The sequence below is a fragment of the Sapajus apella genome, unplaced genomic scaffold (assembly GCF_009761245.1).
Source record: "Sapajus apella isolate SASKATOON/1434 unplaced genomic scaffold, GSC_monkey_1.0 scaffold19, whole genome shotgun sequence".
NCBI lineage: Eukaryota > Metazoa > Chordata > Mammalia > Primates > Cebidae > Sapajus > Sapajus apella.
This window is the reverse complement of record NW_022436959.1, coordinates 25,633,034-25,653,707: the sequence shown is the minus strand read 5'-3', so window position 1 is coordinate 25,653,707 and position 20,674 is coordinate 25,633,034. Positions and strand designations below refer to the sequence as shown.

Sequence of the window (20,674 nt, the reverse complement as noted above, 5' to 3'; positions counted from 1 at the left end):
AAAAGGATGAGTTCATATCCTTTGCAGGGACATGGATGAAGCAGGAAAACATCATTCTTAGCAAGCTGACAGAAGAACAGAAAACCAAACACCACATGTTCTTACTCATAAGTGGGTGTTGAACAATGAAAACACATGGACACAGGGAGGGGAACATCACACACTGGGGCCTCTTGGGGGGTTGGGGTGACTAGGGGAGGGATAGCAGGGGGTTGCGGGATTGGGGAAGGATAATATTAGAAGATACCTAATGTATGGGGGATGGACGCAGCAAACTGCCATGGCGTGTGTATACCTATGTAACAATTCTGCACAATCTGCGCGAGTACCCCAGAACTTAAAGTGTAATTTTAAAAAAAGAAAGAAAATGTGGTACATATATACCATGGAATACTATGCAGCTATAAATAGGATGAGTTCATGTCCTTTGCAGGGACATGGATGAAGCTGGAGAGCATCTTTCTCAGCAAACTGACACAAGAACAGAAAAACAAACATTGCGTGTTCTCATTCATAAGTGGGTGTTGAACAATAAGAACACATGGACACAGGAAGGGGAACATCACAAACCAAGGCCTGTCGGGGGTTGTAGGAGCTAGGGTACGGATAGCAAGGGTTGAGGGAATAGAGGAAGATTAGCATTAGGAGAAATACCTAATGTAGATGACAGGGTGATGGATGCAGCAGCCACCATGACATGTGTATATCTATGTATCAAACCTGCATGTTCTGCACATGTACCCCAGAACTTAAAGTATAATAATAATAATAAAAATAAAATAAATTGTTATGAAAGAAAAGACAACTTTCAAGTAAACTTGGTGAATGTTAAAGACAGATGGAGTAAAAGCAAGTGTGAAGATTCTAAAATTCAGGTGCCTAAATGACTTGGATAATAAATGTTTGCTCATTAAGAAAATGAAAGTTAGTAGAAGAAATTAATTCAGACACAAGTTATAATATGTTCATGATACAGTTTGGCTATGTCTCTACCCAAATCTCATCTTCAACTCTAGCTCCCATAATCCCCATATATCATGGGAGGCAAAAAAAAAAAAAAAAAAAAAAAAGAAGAAAACTCAGGGCACAGTGTATGATAGAAGGGAATGAAAGAATGTTGAGGAGGCAAGCAGCATAATGTATGTGAACCTTCTATAATTTTATATCAATTCAGCAATTTCAATGTAAAATTGAACATTTAAAAATTTTAATGAGTTAATTTACTTAAATTCCTTACCCCTTTTTAGCCTACTAGCAAAACTGAAAGCTAGGAAATGTACTGTATTAATCTTATAGCTTGCTATGCCATATTCCCTGTTTCAACCATAGGTGTTCCTGAGATAAGAAATCTCAGCTTGAGAATCACAGCTAAGTAGTGTCTCTTCTTTCACTTCCTAATGTCGGTTCCTGGTGACATTTTTTTAAGGATGTATCTTCCTCACCTTCGACTTAACACAGGTCTAAGTACCAGCGGTCTTTAAGTTCAAAGATTACTACAGCTTTCTTTTAAAAATTATATTTAACTGTCTTTCTACAGCAATTATATTTAATTGCTATATTTAAACAACTGAGATTGCTTGTATATAAGTCAAGTCAAGTCCAATTTCTGGCCGCAGTCAGTAACTTGTTATCTTCTAAAAACAGAAAACTACAATTCTAGTGTGACACATTCAGTGTAGTTCTTATGCTATACAAATAAAAAACATGCACTTCAAATCTACTTTAATATTAATAACATTGTCATTATAATGTTATAAGTTTGGTCAAACTCACATAATATTGTTCTATTCAAAAGATATTAGCTCAGGGTCAATTAAGAGGTCTGTTTCTCTGCCAAACAGGTGAAAATTTTTTTTTCATTATGGAATTTTATTATATATTTATTTTCTGATCACAAATAGAGTGGGCACTCATTTACTTAAGACCATATTTATGTGCTTTGAAAATGAGGTCACTTATCTGATATGTGTGTTATGAATATAAATGAGCTAGGCTGCAAATCATGTAATCAAGTATTTGCTAAGTAGTATGGTTTGGCTGTGTCCCCACCCAAATCTCATCTTGAATTGCAATCTGAATTGTAAGCCCTACCAGGCAGAGACCTCATGGGAGGTATTTGGATTATGGCAATGGTTTCCCCCATACTGTTCTCATGATAGTGAGGGAGTTCTGACAAGAGCTGATGGTTTTTAAAAGTGTTTGGCAGTTCTCCCTTTGCTCTCTCTCTCTCCTGCTGCCATGTAAGATATGCCTTGCTTCCCCTTTGCCTTCCACCATAATTGTAAGTTTTCTGAGGGAGGCCTCTTCAGCCATGTGGAACAGTGAGTCAATTAAACCTCTTTCCTTTATAAATTAGCCAGTCTCAGATAGTATCATCGTAACAGTGTGAGGATGGACTACTACAGTAAGCAAAAAAATTCTTATCTGTAACCAAATTTAAAAAAAGGAAATTTCTGTGTTCAGCTAACTTTGTCTATATTAAACCCACCTTAGAGGAATAGTAACAACAAACACTTAAATAGCATATACTAGGAACAATTCCTAGCATTTAGCATATATTAACTCATTTGTACTATAGAACAGCATTGTAAACAGGTAACTGTATTATTCTTGTTTCACAGATAAGGAAACTTAGTCACTACAGATTTAAGGAACTCACCAAAGAAAGTGGGAAAGTTAGCCTGTGAACCTAGAGTCAGTACTGCAATGTCTGGTCTCCAGAAAGTTAAATCTCAGTAAAACAGGGTCTAATGATAAAATACTGTGGGAGGAATCCTTCAAATTTCAAGTTTTTCTGTACCTTTACTTTTTCTTCCTATGCAAATACAGTAGCTATTTTGCTCCAGTGTACTGGGACATGAAAGTAATGGAATTTGAAGGCATACTGAGATGTTAATAGGGTGTGCAATTTGGTGTCATGCTTTATTTGACATCTGGTAGGCCAAGTTTGAATTTGCAGTGAGGGCAATAATAAAAGTTTACTTAAGGAGAAATTACATGTCTTCTCTTGAAAATATGTGATGTTTAGGGATAAAAGGAAGACAGAAATTAGTGATGGTTCAAAGATTTATTGACAATCTGTTACGTGGAGCACAGTGCTAGGAAACAGGCATGCAAAAATAATTAAGACATGATGCCTACCCCATAGTAAGCAACAGTATCGAAGAAATAGTGGGGAACAGTAAACTGTAAATGACTGCATTCCAAATTTCATAAAATGTGCAATGTTGTAATGAAGGGAGGGGCAGGAAAGCCAACCGGTAAAATGGACAGGATTAGATCGGGTAGGACATTCTGTGATTCCCAAATGAACTTCATGCAGAAGGCAATAGAAAGTGAGTAAAAGATTTCTATCTCAGCGCGGTGGCTCATACCTGTAATCCCAACCCTTTTAGAGACCGAGGTGGGCAGATCACTTGAGGTCAGGAGTTCAAGACGAGCCTGGTCAATATGGTGAGGCCCCTTCTCTACTAAAATACGAAAATTAGCCATGCATGTTGGTGCATGCCCGTAATCCCAACTACTTGGGAGGCTGAGGAAGAAGACTCACCGGAACCCAGGAGGTAGAGGTTGCAGTGAGCTGCGATCACAACACCGTACTCCAGCCTGGGTGGCAGACTGAGACTCTGTCTCAAAAATAAACACAAAAGATTTCAAGCAGCTGAATGATGTGATCAAGAGAGGACCTATGGTAGAGACCTGTAATACCAATATAAGGAAAACTTGATTCAAGGACGCCAACATCTCGGCTTGGCTGCCCTAGTTTTCCCTAATTAGTGTAATTCTTTTAAATTAGCACTGCCCCCTCCACTGTTGCAACCCTTATCTAAGTCACGCTGTCATCTCTCATTGGAATTATGGCTGAAGCTACAGCCACCTCACTGCTGCTTCTCTGCTCTCCCTAAGTTTGTTCTCAACAGAACAACATCAGCGATTCTTTAAAAACAAGTCAGTTCTGGTCCCTTGTTTCAAACTCTCCAACAGATTCTCATCTTAGAATAAAAGCCAACGCCTCCGAATGGTCTCAAGCCTCTGTAGCCTCTTTAAATTCATCACCCAATAATCTTTCCCTAACACATTCTACTCCAGTCACGCTGGCCACCTTGTTGTTCCTTAAATATTCAAAGTGTTTTGTACCTCTGGGTCTTGCATTTAATGTTCCTTCTGCCCTAAATGTTCTCTTCTCAAATTCTCACAGGATTTACTTTCTCATCTCCTTTATGTCTCTTCACAGATGTCACTCTATCCGCAGGATTGAGAATTGAATAAATTGTAGTGTTGTGAACTAGGTTGGAAAAACTGAAAGAGAAACTGATTTTGGAGAAAAGATGATCAGTATGATTTTGGAACACAGTGAGTTTAAAATGCCAGTAGCGTTTGGCTGGCACTTCCAGGTATGGCTCTAAAGCAGACAGTTAAAAGGAAATGTAAACTTTTAAGAAAGGATCAGAGAAAGAATATAGCGTAGAGCAAACAGAGGAAGTAGCATGTGCTAGATTCAGTAAGTCCATAAATTCTGGCCAGTACTTCTCATCAAAAGGTATAATCTATTCCACTATTCCTCGAGCCTTGTTAGATTTGAGACTTGCTTTGACCCATAGAATGTGGCAGAAGAGATCTTACAGGAGTTCAGAACCTAGGCATTAAGTGTACATTCAGCTGGTTTTCCCTCCTACAGAATTGTCTTGAGGCCAGCTAGAAAAGCAGCCAGTCTAGTCTACTGGAACATGAGCGGACACCTGGGGATAAAATGAGGCACCTTCACTGACGTTAGTGGGGCCAACTTGGGCCATTCCACCCATGCCAGCTCTTCAGCTAAATGCAGCTGCAAGAGTAGATCACACAGAAACAACACAGGAACTGCCCACCCAACTAATAGAATTGTGACAAACAAAACAAAACAAACACAAAAAATTAAGCTTGGCTTAATTGGCTATGCCGTATACACAGCTGGTATAGAACTGAATATGTAGCAATAAGATGCTGCTTTAAGAAAACCTAAAAGTAGCAGCATTGGCTTGGAGACTTACTGTGGGTAAAGGCTGAAAGCAGGCAAGATTGTTAGTGAAGGATAGAGACAGATACTGAATAATAAATCATTTTCCATAATTCTCCCATCAAAAGGCAGAGTCTATTTTCCTACCCAATGAATCTAGATCAGCAAAAGTAGGTGAGAAGATTGTTAGTGAAGAATTAGTTCCATAATGTACATATTACATCATGTAGTGGTAAAAAATTGGCAAAACTATTTCTTGTGGAAACTTAGATAGAAAATGTATGTATCTAGATAAAGAAATTCCCAAAAAGAAAATTTAATGTTTTCTTTTTCTTCTGAGAACGATATGGTATGAGAAGAGAAAGTAGAGAAGAAATAATTCAATTTGCAATTGGAATTTAGAAGATGCCGAGCTATTATAAAATGAAAGAAATAAAACTATTTCTCATCAATACTTCTCTGGGAAAAAAGTACGAAATGACCTAAGGTACAAATCAAATCTGGGATCTAGCTAATAATTCATTTATAACACCACAGAAAGCCTCAGGTGATTCCCAGAAAATCCTCTCAGCTAGACTAAAGGGCTTATAAGAATCCTAGAAGCATTTCCCACAGCACACTCCCATATAGCCCAAAGAAAAAAGAAAGCTGTTTGAAAAACAGCTATGGATGTGGCTTTTGGGGCACACAGTGATACCCAATGACTTATGTAGAAAACTCAAAACATTTTAAGGGTGCTGCATTGGCAAAACTTTGCCAACTTAGACTTTGAGAAATTCAGACAGTTCAAAATGAAAAAATAAAGTCCTTTGGCCTCTCTAATTTCCATGGTCAGGAGGCTGACTGAGAAAGTTTGTCAAGTACAAATCTAAGCCATTTCTATGGCAAAGGAAAGATACTTTAGGGGAAATTTCAAGAGCTCGTAATGAAAGAATCAAGAAAAACAGTGGAGTAGAAAGCAATTCCCGGAGAACAAAAGTACAGCCTAATCAAGGAACTTTCTCTGTTCCTGTTATAAGGTGAACAGGCTGGATATGTATACTGTAGCACTATTTACAATAGCAAAGACATGGAACCAACCCAAATGCATGTCAATGATGGACTGGATAAAGAAAATGTGTTACATATACACCATAAGATACTATGCAGCCATAAAAGAAAATGAGACCATGTTGTTTGCAGGGACATGGATGAAGCTGAAAACCATCATCCTCAGCAAATGAACACAGGAACAGAAAACCAAACACCATAGGTAGGACTTGAACAGTGAGAACACATGGAAACAGGAAGGGAAACAATACACACCGGGGCACGTCGGGCGTGGGGCGGAGGGAGAGCATTAAGACAAACAGCTAATGATGCAGGACTTTAAACCTAGCTGACAGGCTGATAGGTGCAGCAACCCACCACAGCACACGTATACCTATATAACAAGACTACAGGTTTTGCACTTACTTGGAACTTAAGGTAAAATAATAGAAAGAGTTGTCATAGGGCAGAAATGGCTGAATGCGTCCTGCTTTTCTCAGTTGTGAATGGGAGAGTGATTCTCCACTGAAAGGAAAATCATAATAGTGTATGCTGTATGTGTGAAGGGAATTAGTGGAAGATATCTTGTTCTTTTCATTCACAGACCTCTGATTCAAGAGTAGCTACATCCATATTTGAAACAGATGCAAATCATCATAGCAAACTTTAAGCCTGATGATGTAAAGTGCATGAGAATTTTTGTGGTCTTGGGCGGGGAGGGCGTATATTTTACATGTGACAGGAATGAAAATAATTTGACCAGAGAGTAGACTGTAGTAAATTTTTGCCATAATTCTTTGCTATATAACCCATCAAAAGGCAGAGTCTATTTTCCTACCCATTAAATCTGTATTGTCACTTGTGACTTGCTTTGACTAGTAGAAGGTGGATGAAGTGATACTGTGTGAGAGATGACTTTCAGCTTTTGCTTGGTCCTATTGAAATTGTGCCAGAAAGCCACCATATAAGAAGCAGCTGATCTAGCTTATTGGAGGATGAGAGTCCATGTACCAGTGGGGTACCAATGTACCCCAGCTGACAGCACCAGCTGCCAGATACATGAAGGAGGCCATGTGAACCTTTCAGCCACAGCTGAACTTCCACAAGAGAGCTCAGGTGAAACCTGAACAAGCACTTCTGCATCTTCATGATTGCAGTCACTAAGTTTTGAGGTGGTTTGTTACCTAGCAATAGTTAAATGATACATGGTCTGAGAGGTGGAAAGAGAATCGGAAATACAGAATCAACGAAGTCATGGGAAGACAACATTTTACAGAGGAGGTGGATATTAAGGGAATCGAAGCAAACAAGAGGTTCACTAACATAAGAAATTCATCAGGTTTCATAATTAAATTCCTGCCCAATTTCACTGAAAGTTTCCACTGTCTGTACTGGCTTTGGCCAGGCACAGTGTCATGGGACTGTTGCTCCAGCTACTTGGGAAGCTAAGGTAGGAAGATTGCTTGCACCCAGGAATTCAAGAGCAACCTGGGCAACATAGTGAGACCCTGTCTCTCAAAGGAAATAAAGAGAAAACTCGTTGCTCTGGGTTGTGTTAAGGCACCCACCATCTATGACAAAGTCAACAGCTATTTTATATTTGCCATTTGAAGTGGTAGCTAACATTCAGTGGGGAATTTGTATCACTAAGTGGTAAATAATTACTTAATTTTTATCTGAGGTCTCTGCTACATCTACCCTACTTTTAAAAATAAATAAAATCATTCAGAAAATCCTACTCTTTGCTACAACATTGCCATTCAAAATAACAAAGAACATTGGCTAAACTCTAATGGTTTTCTTAAAAAAATAATTTTTACTAACATATCCAAGTATATTGTAATACATACACAGACACATATACCAATACATAGCAGACAAATTAGGGTGTCTGATGCCAAATTTTTATAGTCTAAGATAAAATTGTGATTACTACACACCAACACTGAAGGAAAACTTATTGACTGAATTTTTCTAAAAGGTTATAATGACTTTTATCTTTATGACAAATTAAATAGAGAATTGCAACCCAATTATAGGAAGCAGACTCCTACCAATAGTGTTAGATGATCCTACTTGTAAGCAAGAGACCTTAGATTTAACGTAATATCCAACCTAATTATATTTCAAACACATTAGAAGGCATAACATTCTACAGGAAGGAAATTTCTTATTAGACTTATTGCTTAAATTATGGAAAAACAATTCAGTTATAGGATGGATTCTTGCATTTAAAAGGTTTTTCCACATAATGGCTTTGTAATTTGTGTTAAGAAGCAGATTCCAGTTCCAAAGAATGATCATGCGTTTGAAGTTGTGTTCTCATCTAATTCCATAGATATTTGAATTGATCTGAACTCAAAGTTCTCACCAAGGTTTCAAAAGCAAATCTTATTTAGGTCGTTCCATTGTATAAACACATTTTAACTTTTTGTCTAGCACTCTTTCTTGCGTATTACGATGTTCAAACTTATCACTGATAAATAATGATAAAATATGGCACAAAAGGTATTTCCCTGATAGAAAGGCACAAAAATATTTATAAACATGTTCTTCCATTTTAAGTTCTTAAAAAGATATTCTAACATTTTCCAATATTAAACAATCTGAATGTCTGCTACTGGGAGTCTTTAGGTTTTCCAGCCTTTTGAAGCTCCTTTTTGCATTAAAATTCAAATAGAATTATTTCAATTTCATTGGGAATCCAGGAACCTCCTAAGTGGCAGTGGACCGGAAAATTGCATATTCTCATGGGCGTAGAAGACACCGTATAATCGAGTCTTTGGTTCATTTTAGTTTATACAACATTTATATTCCTTACCACATAACTGGATTTCCTTTTGTAATGGACAGGGTTGCTGGCCAGTTTCGATCGCGTGGGATACCTTTCACTGGCTCTTTGCACCCATCTTTCAGATTCTGCAGCTGTAGCCTAATTCCTGACCTCAGACTGATTATCCCTCAACATTAGGGTTGTCTGGCCAATGTGGATAATTGGAAGTTTCTGGGACTCATCTTTTCTCTGGACTTTGCCCCATGTACCTTTTCCTTTTCCTGATTTTGTTTTGCATGCTATCATTTTGGTAAGTCATGCTGATAGGTACGAATGTAAGGTGAATCCTCCTAGCGAATCACTAAACCTGGAATGGTTTTAGAAACCCAAGACCCATTGTCTTTTCTCTATTTTGCTTCTTTATTTCCCCTTTTCTTACTGGTTTCTACCAGGAGCACATCCTTAAGCTCCATGCGTCTTAATCCTGGACCTGACCTATGCTTCTGGAAGAATCTATGAATATTCAGAATCATTCAAAATATTAGTCTCAACGATGAGTACTATAATTTCTCTTTTTCTATTCCTGGCATGCTTTGCTCCCAATCTTCTAACAATTGTCCCACTTACCTCTTTCCCTCTTCAAATTGTTACTTTTTAATAAATACACGTCTGGGCAAAAATTCCATATTTACACAGTTAATACACTACCTACAAATTGTACTATAGGACTTAAAACAGGGCACTATCTTTCCCCATCTCTTTCCACAATGAGTCCTGTTCTCCAGTTGTATAAATTTTCAAAATTCTTGTATTTTCTTCAACATATGGAAATGATATGCCACCATATTCCTCCTAGTGCTGACTACATGGAAACAAAGAAGTCTGACATGAACTACTTGGGAAAGAAAGAGTGGTCAAGTCTTCCGTTTCCACTTCTTTTTGGTGGTAAAAAGTTCAGAAAGATTAAGCAGTCACATGGCAAGCCAGTGATCTGGACACTAAAGTCAATGATACAGTTTGGATGTATATCCCCACTAAATCTCATATTGAAATGTAATCCCCATTGTTGGAGGTGGGGTCTGGTGGGAGGTGACTGGATCACAGGGGTAGATTTCTTATGAATGGTTTAGCACCATCTCCTTGGTGCTGATTTTATTTATGATAGTGAGTTCGTTCTTATGAGAGCTGGTTGTTTAAAAAAGTGTGGCATCTCCCTCTTCACACCCTCCGTTGCTCCACTCTGCCATGTGAGATGCCTGCTCCCACCTACCCTTCCACCATGAGTAAAAGCTTCCTGAGGCCTCGCCAGAGGCCGAGCACCTAACATGCCATGCTTCCTGTATAGCCTGCAGGACTATTAGCCAATTTAACCTCTTTTCTTTATAAACTACTCAGCTTCAGGTATTTCTTCATAGCAATGCACAAATAGCCTAACACAGTCAACTTCCCCCAAGTGTTTTCAAATCCACTTCTTTTGATACTTTTGATGATATGCACATATGTTCCCAACAGAGGCAGAAAAACTTGCTTTTAGGTCTTGCCTCAGTGCTCATCTCCACATGTGCTTAGTCACAGGTCTTCTTCAGCATTACAGAATCCAGCCAGGTTGGCGGGGTGCTGAGAGCCTTTGGATAGCACAGTTAACTCCCATTCAAGAATGACACAATAAGCAAGGATGGGCCTAACCGGTGCCCTTCATTACTCTTATACTGTATCATTAATAGCTGGGTAATGATGACTGACAATGACTTGCTTCCATAAAAGTACGTTTTGGTTTCTTAACAGTCTGGGTAAAGTAGGAAACTGAGCTGTCTATGCCCATGTCATTGGTTATATGCTAACTTATACTAATGTCAGGGGAAAAAAAGGAAGGTAGCACAGAACTTCAGGCATATGAAACCACTGAGGTTTACTGTTTCATAAAATAATGCCAAAAAACCCAAAATAATGTAACTGGTTTTTGAAATTCACATGGAAAAGTGTCAATACTCAATATCTGAACTAGCACATACAATATGAAAATACAGACAGCATCATTTTTTTTTTTTTTTTTTTTTTTTGCAGAGGAGAAGGAATTACAGAAACAATATCTGATTTACACTCACAAAAGTAAGGAACAAGACAATATTTTTTCCCCTTGCTCCAGTCCAATAGCCTTGCTTTGTTCAGTTTCTAACAAGCCAATTTAGGTAACAAAATACTCTTGCCTTGCCAGATTTACATCTTTAAACGAAACATATCCAAATATCCAAAAAATTAAAATAGGGCAGGTTTTGAGTTTTTTACTAGTGTAACATCCTCTGATCCCCCAAACCACAGATTTTGAAGTAGGTTCCTGTATTTGTGTTCGGACATCTGGAATTGTGTTTCCGATGATCTTTAAATAATGAGCAATATTTGTTTTATTACATTGAAATGTTGATCTCTTTTTGGAGAGTCTAACTGTCTTTTGTCTTGCAACTCTGTTACCCTCTTCCCCCCACCCCCCCCACCCCGTCTTCTTCTCTGACAGACACAGAAGCTATGTAAAACTCCTCCTGGGGTCTCTCACAACCCTCCCACGAACCTCCTCCTTAGAAGGCAAATGGAAAAACGAATAGCAGCAACAGCAAATGTTAATCATCACTGTGAGCCTTGACAAAGAATATTTCAGAAAACAAATAGAGATTTTAAGTGTTTTGAGGTCATTAATAGAGTTGTGAAATCTGTGAGGGATGTGGGAACAAAAAAGTCTTTTTATTATTTGTTCATTTCACAGGCTCTAACGCTTCATGTCCCTAGTCGAACTTTAATTATAAAACAAAACGTATAGCTGCAGCCCAGGCCTAGAGGTACAGTCTGCACGATGAATCCACTTTAATTCCCTGGGCCCAATTTAATTACAAAACAACGTTTGGTGCAGCTGCTAACACCTACCAGGTGACCCACAATAATATCGGAGTAGTATTTACAAGTCTCCAAATTTTTGTTTTACTCTATCAGCCCAATTATGTCTCAGGTTATACACAAATTTGAGTGGGTTCTAAGATTTATAATAAAAAATAATTTTCTTGATTTTACACATCCATGTAGTTGAAACAGCTAATGTATTAAGTAGTAATAATTAATTACAACTAATTAAGGTCGGGAGATAAAATTTAATGGTGGAAAAGATGTCCTGGTAAAGGACAATAACAGATTGAATATCAGTCGCATTCTTATCTTTCTAAAAGTCATTCTGTTTGTGAGGTAAGCAAAGTGGAACCAGCTCATGTGTATTGTGTTATCAATTTGTTTTGTAGGTTATAACATACGTTACCAGTGCCACTACGCACATCTAACTCATACCTCCGCTTGATTTTTACCGTTTTTTCACAAGACAAGCCAGGAGGTAATTATTTGTGTTGCAAAATAAGTTTTACTTAACAAAATTAAACTAAGCCACTGGTAATTTTTTTAAATAGCTGGCTCCTTTAGTCTATATAAAATAAATTCAATTTGCACAAATACCAGGAAGAGGGTTGCACTAAGCGGACTAGGTCTGATTTTTCATCGCATAATACTGAGGCGGAAGTGCCATGCAAAACTAACGTTTTAGCTTTCTGTTTCACTCAAAAATACTTTTTACAATACCTGAGACCCTAATTCCTCTGTGAATCTATGGAAGGACAAGAACAATTATTTGAACTGAGAAAAATGATCAGGGAATTCAATATGATCCTTACTGTTTTTGCAGCAGTTCAGAAGATAACATAGAGTATTGTATGATCCAAATTAGCATTTCAAGTGTGAGTAAAAGAGAAAGAGAACATGCTTCTTTTGCTTTCTCTTCCTAGCTGCCAATCTCTGAGTGTTACTTCCTCCCTTTTTTCCACTCTTTACTGAAGAATAAGGAAGAACTAAAGAGAGGATATATCACAGCTAATTATGCTTATCACAGCTAAAAAGCAGAATATATAAAATTCATCCTGAAAGATCTGGAACAATGATCTCCTTCTTCCCTTTTCAAACTTAAGCACTGGCTCAGATTGTTCTGCATGACTATATTAGACCCTGGACAAAGAGAAAAGGCTAATTTCTCAGTAATAGCAGTGTCTGTCAGTCTCCCACCCCAGAGACTGTCTTCCTTTAAGACTAAACAGCGACTGAATCACAGGAGGAAACAATTTTGCTTGCTGGAAGAAAATAGGATGGAAGGAATTATGACGGTTACCAGATGTTCCAGTACCCCCCAGGGGGCACCAGAATGTTTCTGCATATGCTGTAAACAGCATAAACTGTCAACCATGGGACCCTGGGGTTTAGCACTCATGCTTCTCTGATGTGCAGAGTCATAGGATTCAAGAGATAGAGCAACCTTACAGATGATCTTGTCCAGAGGTTTTAAACTATGTTTGGGGAAGTCCTGTGGTTTGTGTGACTCAGGGATGATTTTGAAGTAAGGGGTTCTCACCAGAACAGTTGCAGGGCTCTTATGAAGGAACCTAAAAATCTTTTATCAGAGCTAACATCAAGACAGCATATTTTATCAAATAAATATGAGTTATAAAAGTCCAACGTTATTCCTGTGGTTGTGGAAAAGAGTCTTCTGGAAAGCCACTTTCCAGTGCTCCAGGACATTCCTAAATAGGGAACCCCTAGAGAACAAACGTCAGTTCAGGAACTCTAGGCTGTCATAAGCCTGGAAATTAAATAATGCTAAGACACAGTGTCAAGGAGGTTAGAAGAAAAGACTTTTAGAGTCAAGTCAACCAACAGTTACAACCCTTCTTTGTTTACATTTCATTTCCCATAACAGTTTTTTTAAAGGCACTTTAAAAAGTTACCTTTCCTTGTTATTGTTAAATTTGGAAACTTAATAAATTACTGCCCTAATGATAATTTAATTCTTCTACTGTATGATCTGTTCTGTTTTCACATTTAACAATACCCTGTTACTATTCATGGATCCTCTCCACTGCCACGATTTCATTAAGAACGTAAGAGACAGAGAGAGAAAGAGAAACAGGGAAAGAGAGGGAAGGAGGAAAGGAGAGAGAAGCAGCTATTTCTACATTTGTAAATGGAACCAGTTGTAATGAGAGAAGACAGGATTTTAACAGTAAGTAAAAACATGTATGCAGGGTTGGACATCCATAAAAACACAATAGATGCGTTTGACTCACCATCACTGTTGATGCACACAACCTCTTGAACTTGCGTGCCCGGACCACACTCCTTCCCGTTATCTGGCTCACAGTCTCCGAGTCTCACTGCTTTCCAGTCATAACAGGCAGGCTCTTCACAGGGAATGGCTTCCAGCAAGTGAGGGCAGTTTCCAGTTCCCCCAGAGCCTCCAGTGGGCTCATTGGTAATGCGCCGCTTCCTCAGTTTGAAGCCTGAATTACGGGGGAAAGAAAAACCTATTGTTACCATCAAAGGCTGAGTATTTCAGAAAGTTGAATTAAAACCTCAGGGTGAAAGTTAGAAAAGAGTGGAGGTAGAAGTCATTTTTGTTTTGAATCACTGGTGTATCCCGAAATTCTAGCTACTGTGAGGTCAGGAACAATTCATTAAATGAGTGAGTGGGTTAATGAACGGAATGGAAAAAAATGGCAACTTGAGCTTACTACCACAAAGGTAAGGCTAGAAATGTGATACAGTACCCATCTGTGGCCCTCATAGGGCATAGAGGACAGGGGTGGGAACACAAAGAGATAAATTTTGGTTAAGTTGGAAAGTCTATAGCCAAAGAATATTCAAAAAAGGAATGAAATTTCAAGCTATTAAATTTCAAGAAATATTGATGACCAGATGAAAGTGCTATTATTCTTAAATCTTCAACAATGTCACATGATTAAATTTGGAAAATGAGCCTCTAAGAAGTTGGATGGTTCCAGAGAAACAATTTCTTTGAGCTTCCTTTGATTTTAGACCCTCTGGAAAACTGAATTAGGAACATAAGCCATGAGGGCTCTAGTGTGGAATATTCAAAGTCCTGCTTTGTGCTTTAATAGCACTTAAGTCTTGTCCTTCCTGACAGTGTGTAACAAAATTAATAAGTCTCTTTATTACTATGTACACATACTAGAATCACTAGAAGACTGCCCTTTGAAACAAAATAGAAAAATGTTTTCAATTATGAAGTCATGTGAAAATTAGCTCACCATGTCCACCACAAGAAAACCATTGTATTTATTCTATTTCTCTATCATTTGCATTTTGAAAGTAATACAATTTATACATTTTTGTCTTCAAAGTAATAAGCAGCTTTATCTATTAGGCTCTAGATATGGGGCAGGCACTGAAACATAAGCACTATATGTTTATCTCATTCATTCCTTAGAGACAAAGTAGATGGCAGATATTATTACCTCCCTTTTACAGATAAGGACACAAAGATCTAGATAGTTAACTTATCTAAACAGTAAGAGACACAGTACATTTTCCAATCCAGACCTGACCCCACAGCTCTTCTTAACCATTGCACTAAACTGCCTAAGATATTCTCCACCATGTTGTCTAAATTAACAAACACTTATGCCTATATTCTACTGTTTTAATCTTCCAGTACCATCACTAGATTAGGTTTACTCGCCTTTTCAAATTAATAGTCTTTAGCCATTCTGGAAAATACCACAAACACAGAACATAGAAGAGCATTTTAAAAATAATTCATGATTTGATACAATTGGTGGGTATAAAAGGCATGTAATGTTACCTACCTTTTTTTCCTTGCTGATCATTACAGTTTTCGTAAGTACAAGGTCCCCAAGCTGACCAAGGTGAAACTTCACATTCAGTTGGACAAGGAATGTTGCACAGCTGTGTAGTATTAGGGACAGGGCCAGTGCATAATTTCAAGTCCACTGGTTTTGAGGCTATTTAGAGAAAAATAGAGACACGTCTTAAACATTAAACAAAAGGAAAATAAATGGTCAACAATATGATTTTTCTGTGTGTTTGGAAAACAAAAATCCTTAAAGAAGTGCCACTGAGACAACATTCCAATGCTTCTTAGCCAAATTCTGAGAATAAAAAGAGAATGAATGGAAATTTAAAAGGCAGTAGAGTGTAGTCAAAGGAAACTGGAGATGTCTTGCCAATTGTCTGATTACCAGTTTTACCACTAATTGATCATTCAATTAATAATGCTGTGGTCATGCAATTAATAATGCTGAATGCAATATTCATAATCTGTAAAATAATCCTTAAGGTTAGATCTAAAATTCTACAGCAATATTCTAAGAAAGTAAAAGAAACTTTAGAGGACTAAACACAATAGGAGGGGCACTTTAGCTTTAACATATATGGAAAAAACCCACTGAGTAGTTCCTGGTGGAGCACTCTCCCATCCTTGGTTCACAGAGGTACCAGGTGAAGATAATGAAGCAAGATCTCAAATGGGGGCTACTCTCTGTACCCACAGCTACAGTACTCACTGGATTCTTTCCAGAACTTCTAAATAATATATTATCTAATATGTGACACAATTCTAATAATCACTAAAGATACCAATTTATAATTTGCTATATTTGTTTATAAGTTGACCAACAAACTGTGGATAAATGTTGCTTGTCCTTGCTTTTTTTTTTTTTAATGCTTGCAGTTTGGCTCTTTTGTATATATTTGACAGTTAAGGACATATATTTAAGGACTATGGACATATCCATAGTTCTGGACATAGAACTAATTAAAAATGACTAAGTGTTGAAGATATGTAAAACTATCTGGACAGAGGAAGAGAATCCAGTTCAGCTGCATAGCATCTATCTATCTAACTATCTATCTATCTATCTATTTATCAATCAATTAGTCATCTATCATCTATCTCCTGACAGCCATAGTTGCTTTTGTTGTTAAAAAATGTAATAGGTTCCCGGGCATGGTGGCTCACACGTGTAGTCCCAGCACTTTGGGAGGCCAAGGTGGGCAGATCATGAGGTCAAGGGATCGAGACCATCCTGGCCAACATGATGAAACCTCATCTCTACTAAAAATATAAAAATTAGCTGGGCATGGTGGTGTACACCTACAATCCCAGCTACTCAGGAGGCTGAGGCAGAATTGCTTGAACCCAGGAGGCAGAGGCTGCAGTGAGCTGAGATTGCACCATTGCACTCCAGCCTGGCAACAGAGCAATCTCAAATAATAATAATAATAATAGGTAATTTTCTTGGTCACACATTTCCTGAATAATAGCTAGTTCCTTTGTCGCTCTGATAATACACTAAGTCTGTGCTTGCAGAAAAATGACTTAAATAATGGATGCTTAGCTACCTCTCATTTTCCTATGCGAAAGGACTATCAAATTCCAATTGCATGGGATTGCATGTCGAAGCTCATAGAAAAAATTGCAAAATGTTAAACTATATTTTCCTAACTTTAAAATGAAAGTACTACATCTGTTTGTAGCTTAAACTTGAAGACAAATTATACACACTTGTACATCCTGTAAGTTTTCACACACACAAGTACACATAGTCATAAATGCTATCTAACACCTATGACATTGGCTCTTTTACTACCACAATTTTTGTTCTGAAAACTATTCTGCCAATTTTATGTATCCTTTTCTCTGCTAGTGGTGCTTATGTTTCTCTCTGCATCACCCACCCACTTCTCCACCCCCACCACTCCCACACTCGCCACTACAGTGAAAATAAATAACTGGGCACTAATTGGCTTAGTATGAGCACAGTGAGCATTCTCACTCAAGTTCACCAGGATCACTGTTTACGTGCATAATAGCAGCCAAAGCCAAAAATGATTAATTTTATTGCTTTCCAGTAGCAAAAGTGTTTGGCACACTAATAACAGAAAATACAGAAATAAATGGTTCACTCTCTGAATATAAAAATAACTTGACATCAATGATACATAATTCACATAAAAGTGGATTCTTTTAAAGACATGTATAGGCAGAAGTGTCTATGTTATGTAGCAAAATTAGCTGCAAATTAACATAAGCAATTACTTTGATTTGTGGAAACTTTCAGAGTCTAATTTAAAATTAGAGGTTTGGGGTAAAGGACCTTAAAATCTCCATTTTTTTCTTTCAATTTATTAAAAGTCATTTTAAATCTTAGTGCTATTATATTGTTTTCAAAATAATTTATATAAAATAAAATTTACTGGGTATGCAACTGTGAAGGAATATTGGAGTCTGAATTAATTTATTTTATATATAAGGCTGAAAACTTTAGGAAGCAAACATTGTTTTATTAAGAAAACAGGTTAAGCAAGACAACTCACAGGAAGAGCTGCCACTAAGAGACCAGACCATTGAGAAGACCTGCACTCTCCAAGCAGATCTTCAGCAGGATGACACTGAACGTGGACAGAAAGAGACACAGAGCCTGGGATAAAAGAGGAGGGAGCTGGGAACTCTGCACTGGGCTACTGAGCACCAAGACTCATTCCTGGCCCTGAGGGGCTCCTGAGAAAGGGGTGAGTTAAATAGATATGGAATGGCCCACTTTTGCCATGGACCCCAGAATCCTAGCTGCAGGGGAACCCACTCCCCACACAGACATTTGACTCGGCAGAGAGAGCTTATCAGAGAGTTATCAGGGACAGGACTCCAATCTGTGCAGAATCCAGGGCATTTGGCATAGCAATAGCTGCAGTAGAGCACAGCCAGAGATGCCTATCTCCCAAGGCTCACCACTTCTTCTAGGTAGCTTTGACCTTTGTTAACTGCAGGATCTGAATAGAGCAGGGCTTTCTTGGCCATGGTACAGGCTTAGTCTGATCTGAGCACTCCCTGTCTTCCAGCCTGTACCAGGGTAACTGCCTGGCCTTGCCCACTTGCAGTGCAGCTTCGGATGCCCAATAGGGGTGCTTTCCAGCAGCTACCCTTAGCTCCTTCAATGGTAGGCACCAACTAATCATTAGAGAGCTTCTGCAGGCGGACCCTCTCCAGCATGCACCTGGCTGCAGCCTCCCCCAACCACTGTACCAGGGGCCCACCACCCTGTTGCTGCTCTGCTGCTGACTGACACACACACACACACACACACACAAGCACACGGACCCTGCCACACTGCTACCCTGTAGTTGATGGCATGCATGCCCAAGTGTGTACCCCATTGTTACCACCTCACTGAAGTGCTTTTACCAGCACTCTCCATCATAGTGTTATTGGCAGCTGACTGGGAACATCTCAGCCCTGGCAGTACAGCAGGTGCTTACTTTTGAGGGGTCAGAGAACAAAGCCATGGGCCTGGGCCCAGGCCCCAGATGTACTGAGCTGAGCCTGGGCCACCTGAAATCATCCAGAAATGTAGCCAGTTTACTGAACCCAATTTATAACACAGTCAAACCTTCAAGGACATTAAGGAATATAAAAGCAGTAAGCGTCATCCAAAAGACAGCAGCTTCAAAGATTTAAGGAGCTTCAGCCCACACAGATGACAGAAAAACCAGCACAAAAACTCTGGGAACTTAAAAAGCCACAGTGTCTTATTAGATCCAAATGACTGCAATAGTTCCCCAGCACTGGTTTTTAATCAGGCTGAAATGGCTAAAATGACAGAGATGGAATTCAGGGTCTGAGTGGCAATGAAGATCACTGAGATTCATGAGAAAGTTGGAACCCAATCCAAGAAATCTAAGGAATCCAGTAAAATGACACAAAAGCTAGATGAAATAGCCACTTCAAGAAAAAAAGAACTGATCTAATAGATCTGAAAAACACTACAAGAATTTAATAATACAATTGAAGGTATTAACAGCAGAACAGACCAAGCTAAGGAAGAAATCTCAGAGCCTGAAGATTTATCAAATCAAGTATGACAGAAAAAATAATGAAAAAATAATAAAAAAGACTGAACAAAAATCTCCAAGAAATATGAAATTATGTGATGAGACTAAACCTATGACTTGCTGACATCCCTGAAAGTGAGTAAGGAAATTAGTTACTACTAGACCTGCCTTGCAAGAGGTCCTTATGGGAGTGCTAAACATGGAAATGAAAAACTGTTACTGACCACCACAAAAACACACATAAGTACACAGACTATTGTCACTCTAAAGCAAATCCAAAATCAAATCTAGACAACAACTAGCTAATGTAATGGCAGAATAAAATCTTCACATATCAATATTAACCTTGAATGTAAATAGGCTAAACACTCCACTTAAAAGGCACAGAATGTCTTTTAACATAAGAAGCAAAACCCAACTATATGCTGTCTTCGAGAGACCACATCACATGCAATGACACTCATAGGCTCAAAGTAAAGGGATGGAGAAAAATCTGTCAAGAAACAGAAAACAAAAACAAACAAATCAAGAGCTGCTTTCCTTATTTCAGACAAAGCAAGCTTTTAATCAGCAGTCATCAAAAAGGGGAAAGAAGGACATTACATAATGATGCAGGGCTCATTTTAATAAGATGACTTAACTATCCTAAGTATTGATGTGCTCAATACTGGAGAATCCAGAAGTTCTTAGAAACCTGCAAGGATACTTACATAACCCCATAATAATAGCGGGAGATATCAATAACCCACTGACAATATTAGAGCAAAAAGGCAGAAAATTAACAGATATTTGGGACCTAAACTTTACACTTTATCAAATGGAACAAAAAGACCTCTACAGAACATTCCATATAACAACAAAATACATTTTCTTCTCATCTGTACATAGCACATAAAATTGATCATATGCTTGGACATAAAGCAATTATCAACAAATTGAAAAAAATTAAAAACCAAATCATATCAACCACCCTCTCAGACCACTGCACAATAAACACAGAAATTAATACCAAGATGATCTCTTGAAAGCATATAATTACATGGAAATTAAAGCAACCTTCTTCTGAATGACTTTTGGGTAAACAATCAGATTTAGACAAAAATCAAGAAGTTATTTGAAACTAATGAAAACAAATATACAACATACTAGAC

General features: G+C 38.1%; 1 protein-coding gene across 4 annotated transcripts in view; it reads right to left on the bottom strand.

Moving 5' to 3' along the window:
- Positions 1-20,674, bottom strand: part of THSD7A (thrombospondin type 1 domain containing 7A) — a 491,756-nt gene that overhangs the window by 188,258 nt on the left and 282,824 nt on the right. For all 4 annotated transcript variants that reach the window (XM_032286742.1, XM_032286743.1, XM_032286744.1 and 1 more), the window contains exons 5-6: positions 15,482-15,637; positions 13,943-14,155 (exon numbers count right to left, since the gene is read on the bottom strand). In XM_032286742.1, coding sequence (XP_032142633.1) covers positions 13,943-14,155; positions 15,482-15,637 — 369 coding nt within the window. The remainder of the gene's footprint in view (positions 1-13,942; positions 14,156-15,481; positions 15,638-20,674) is intronic.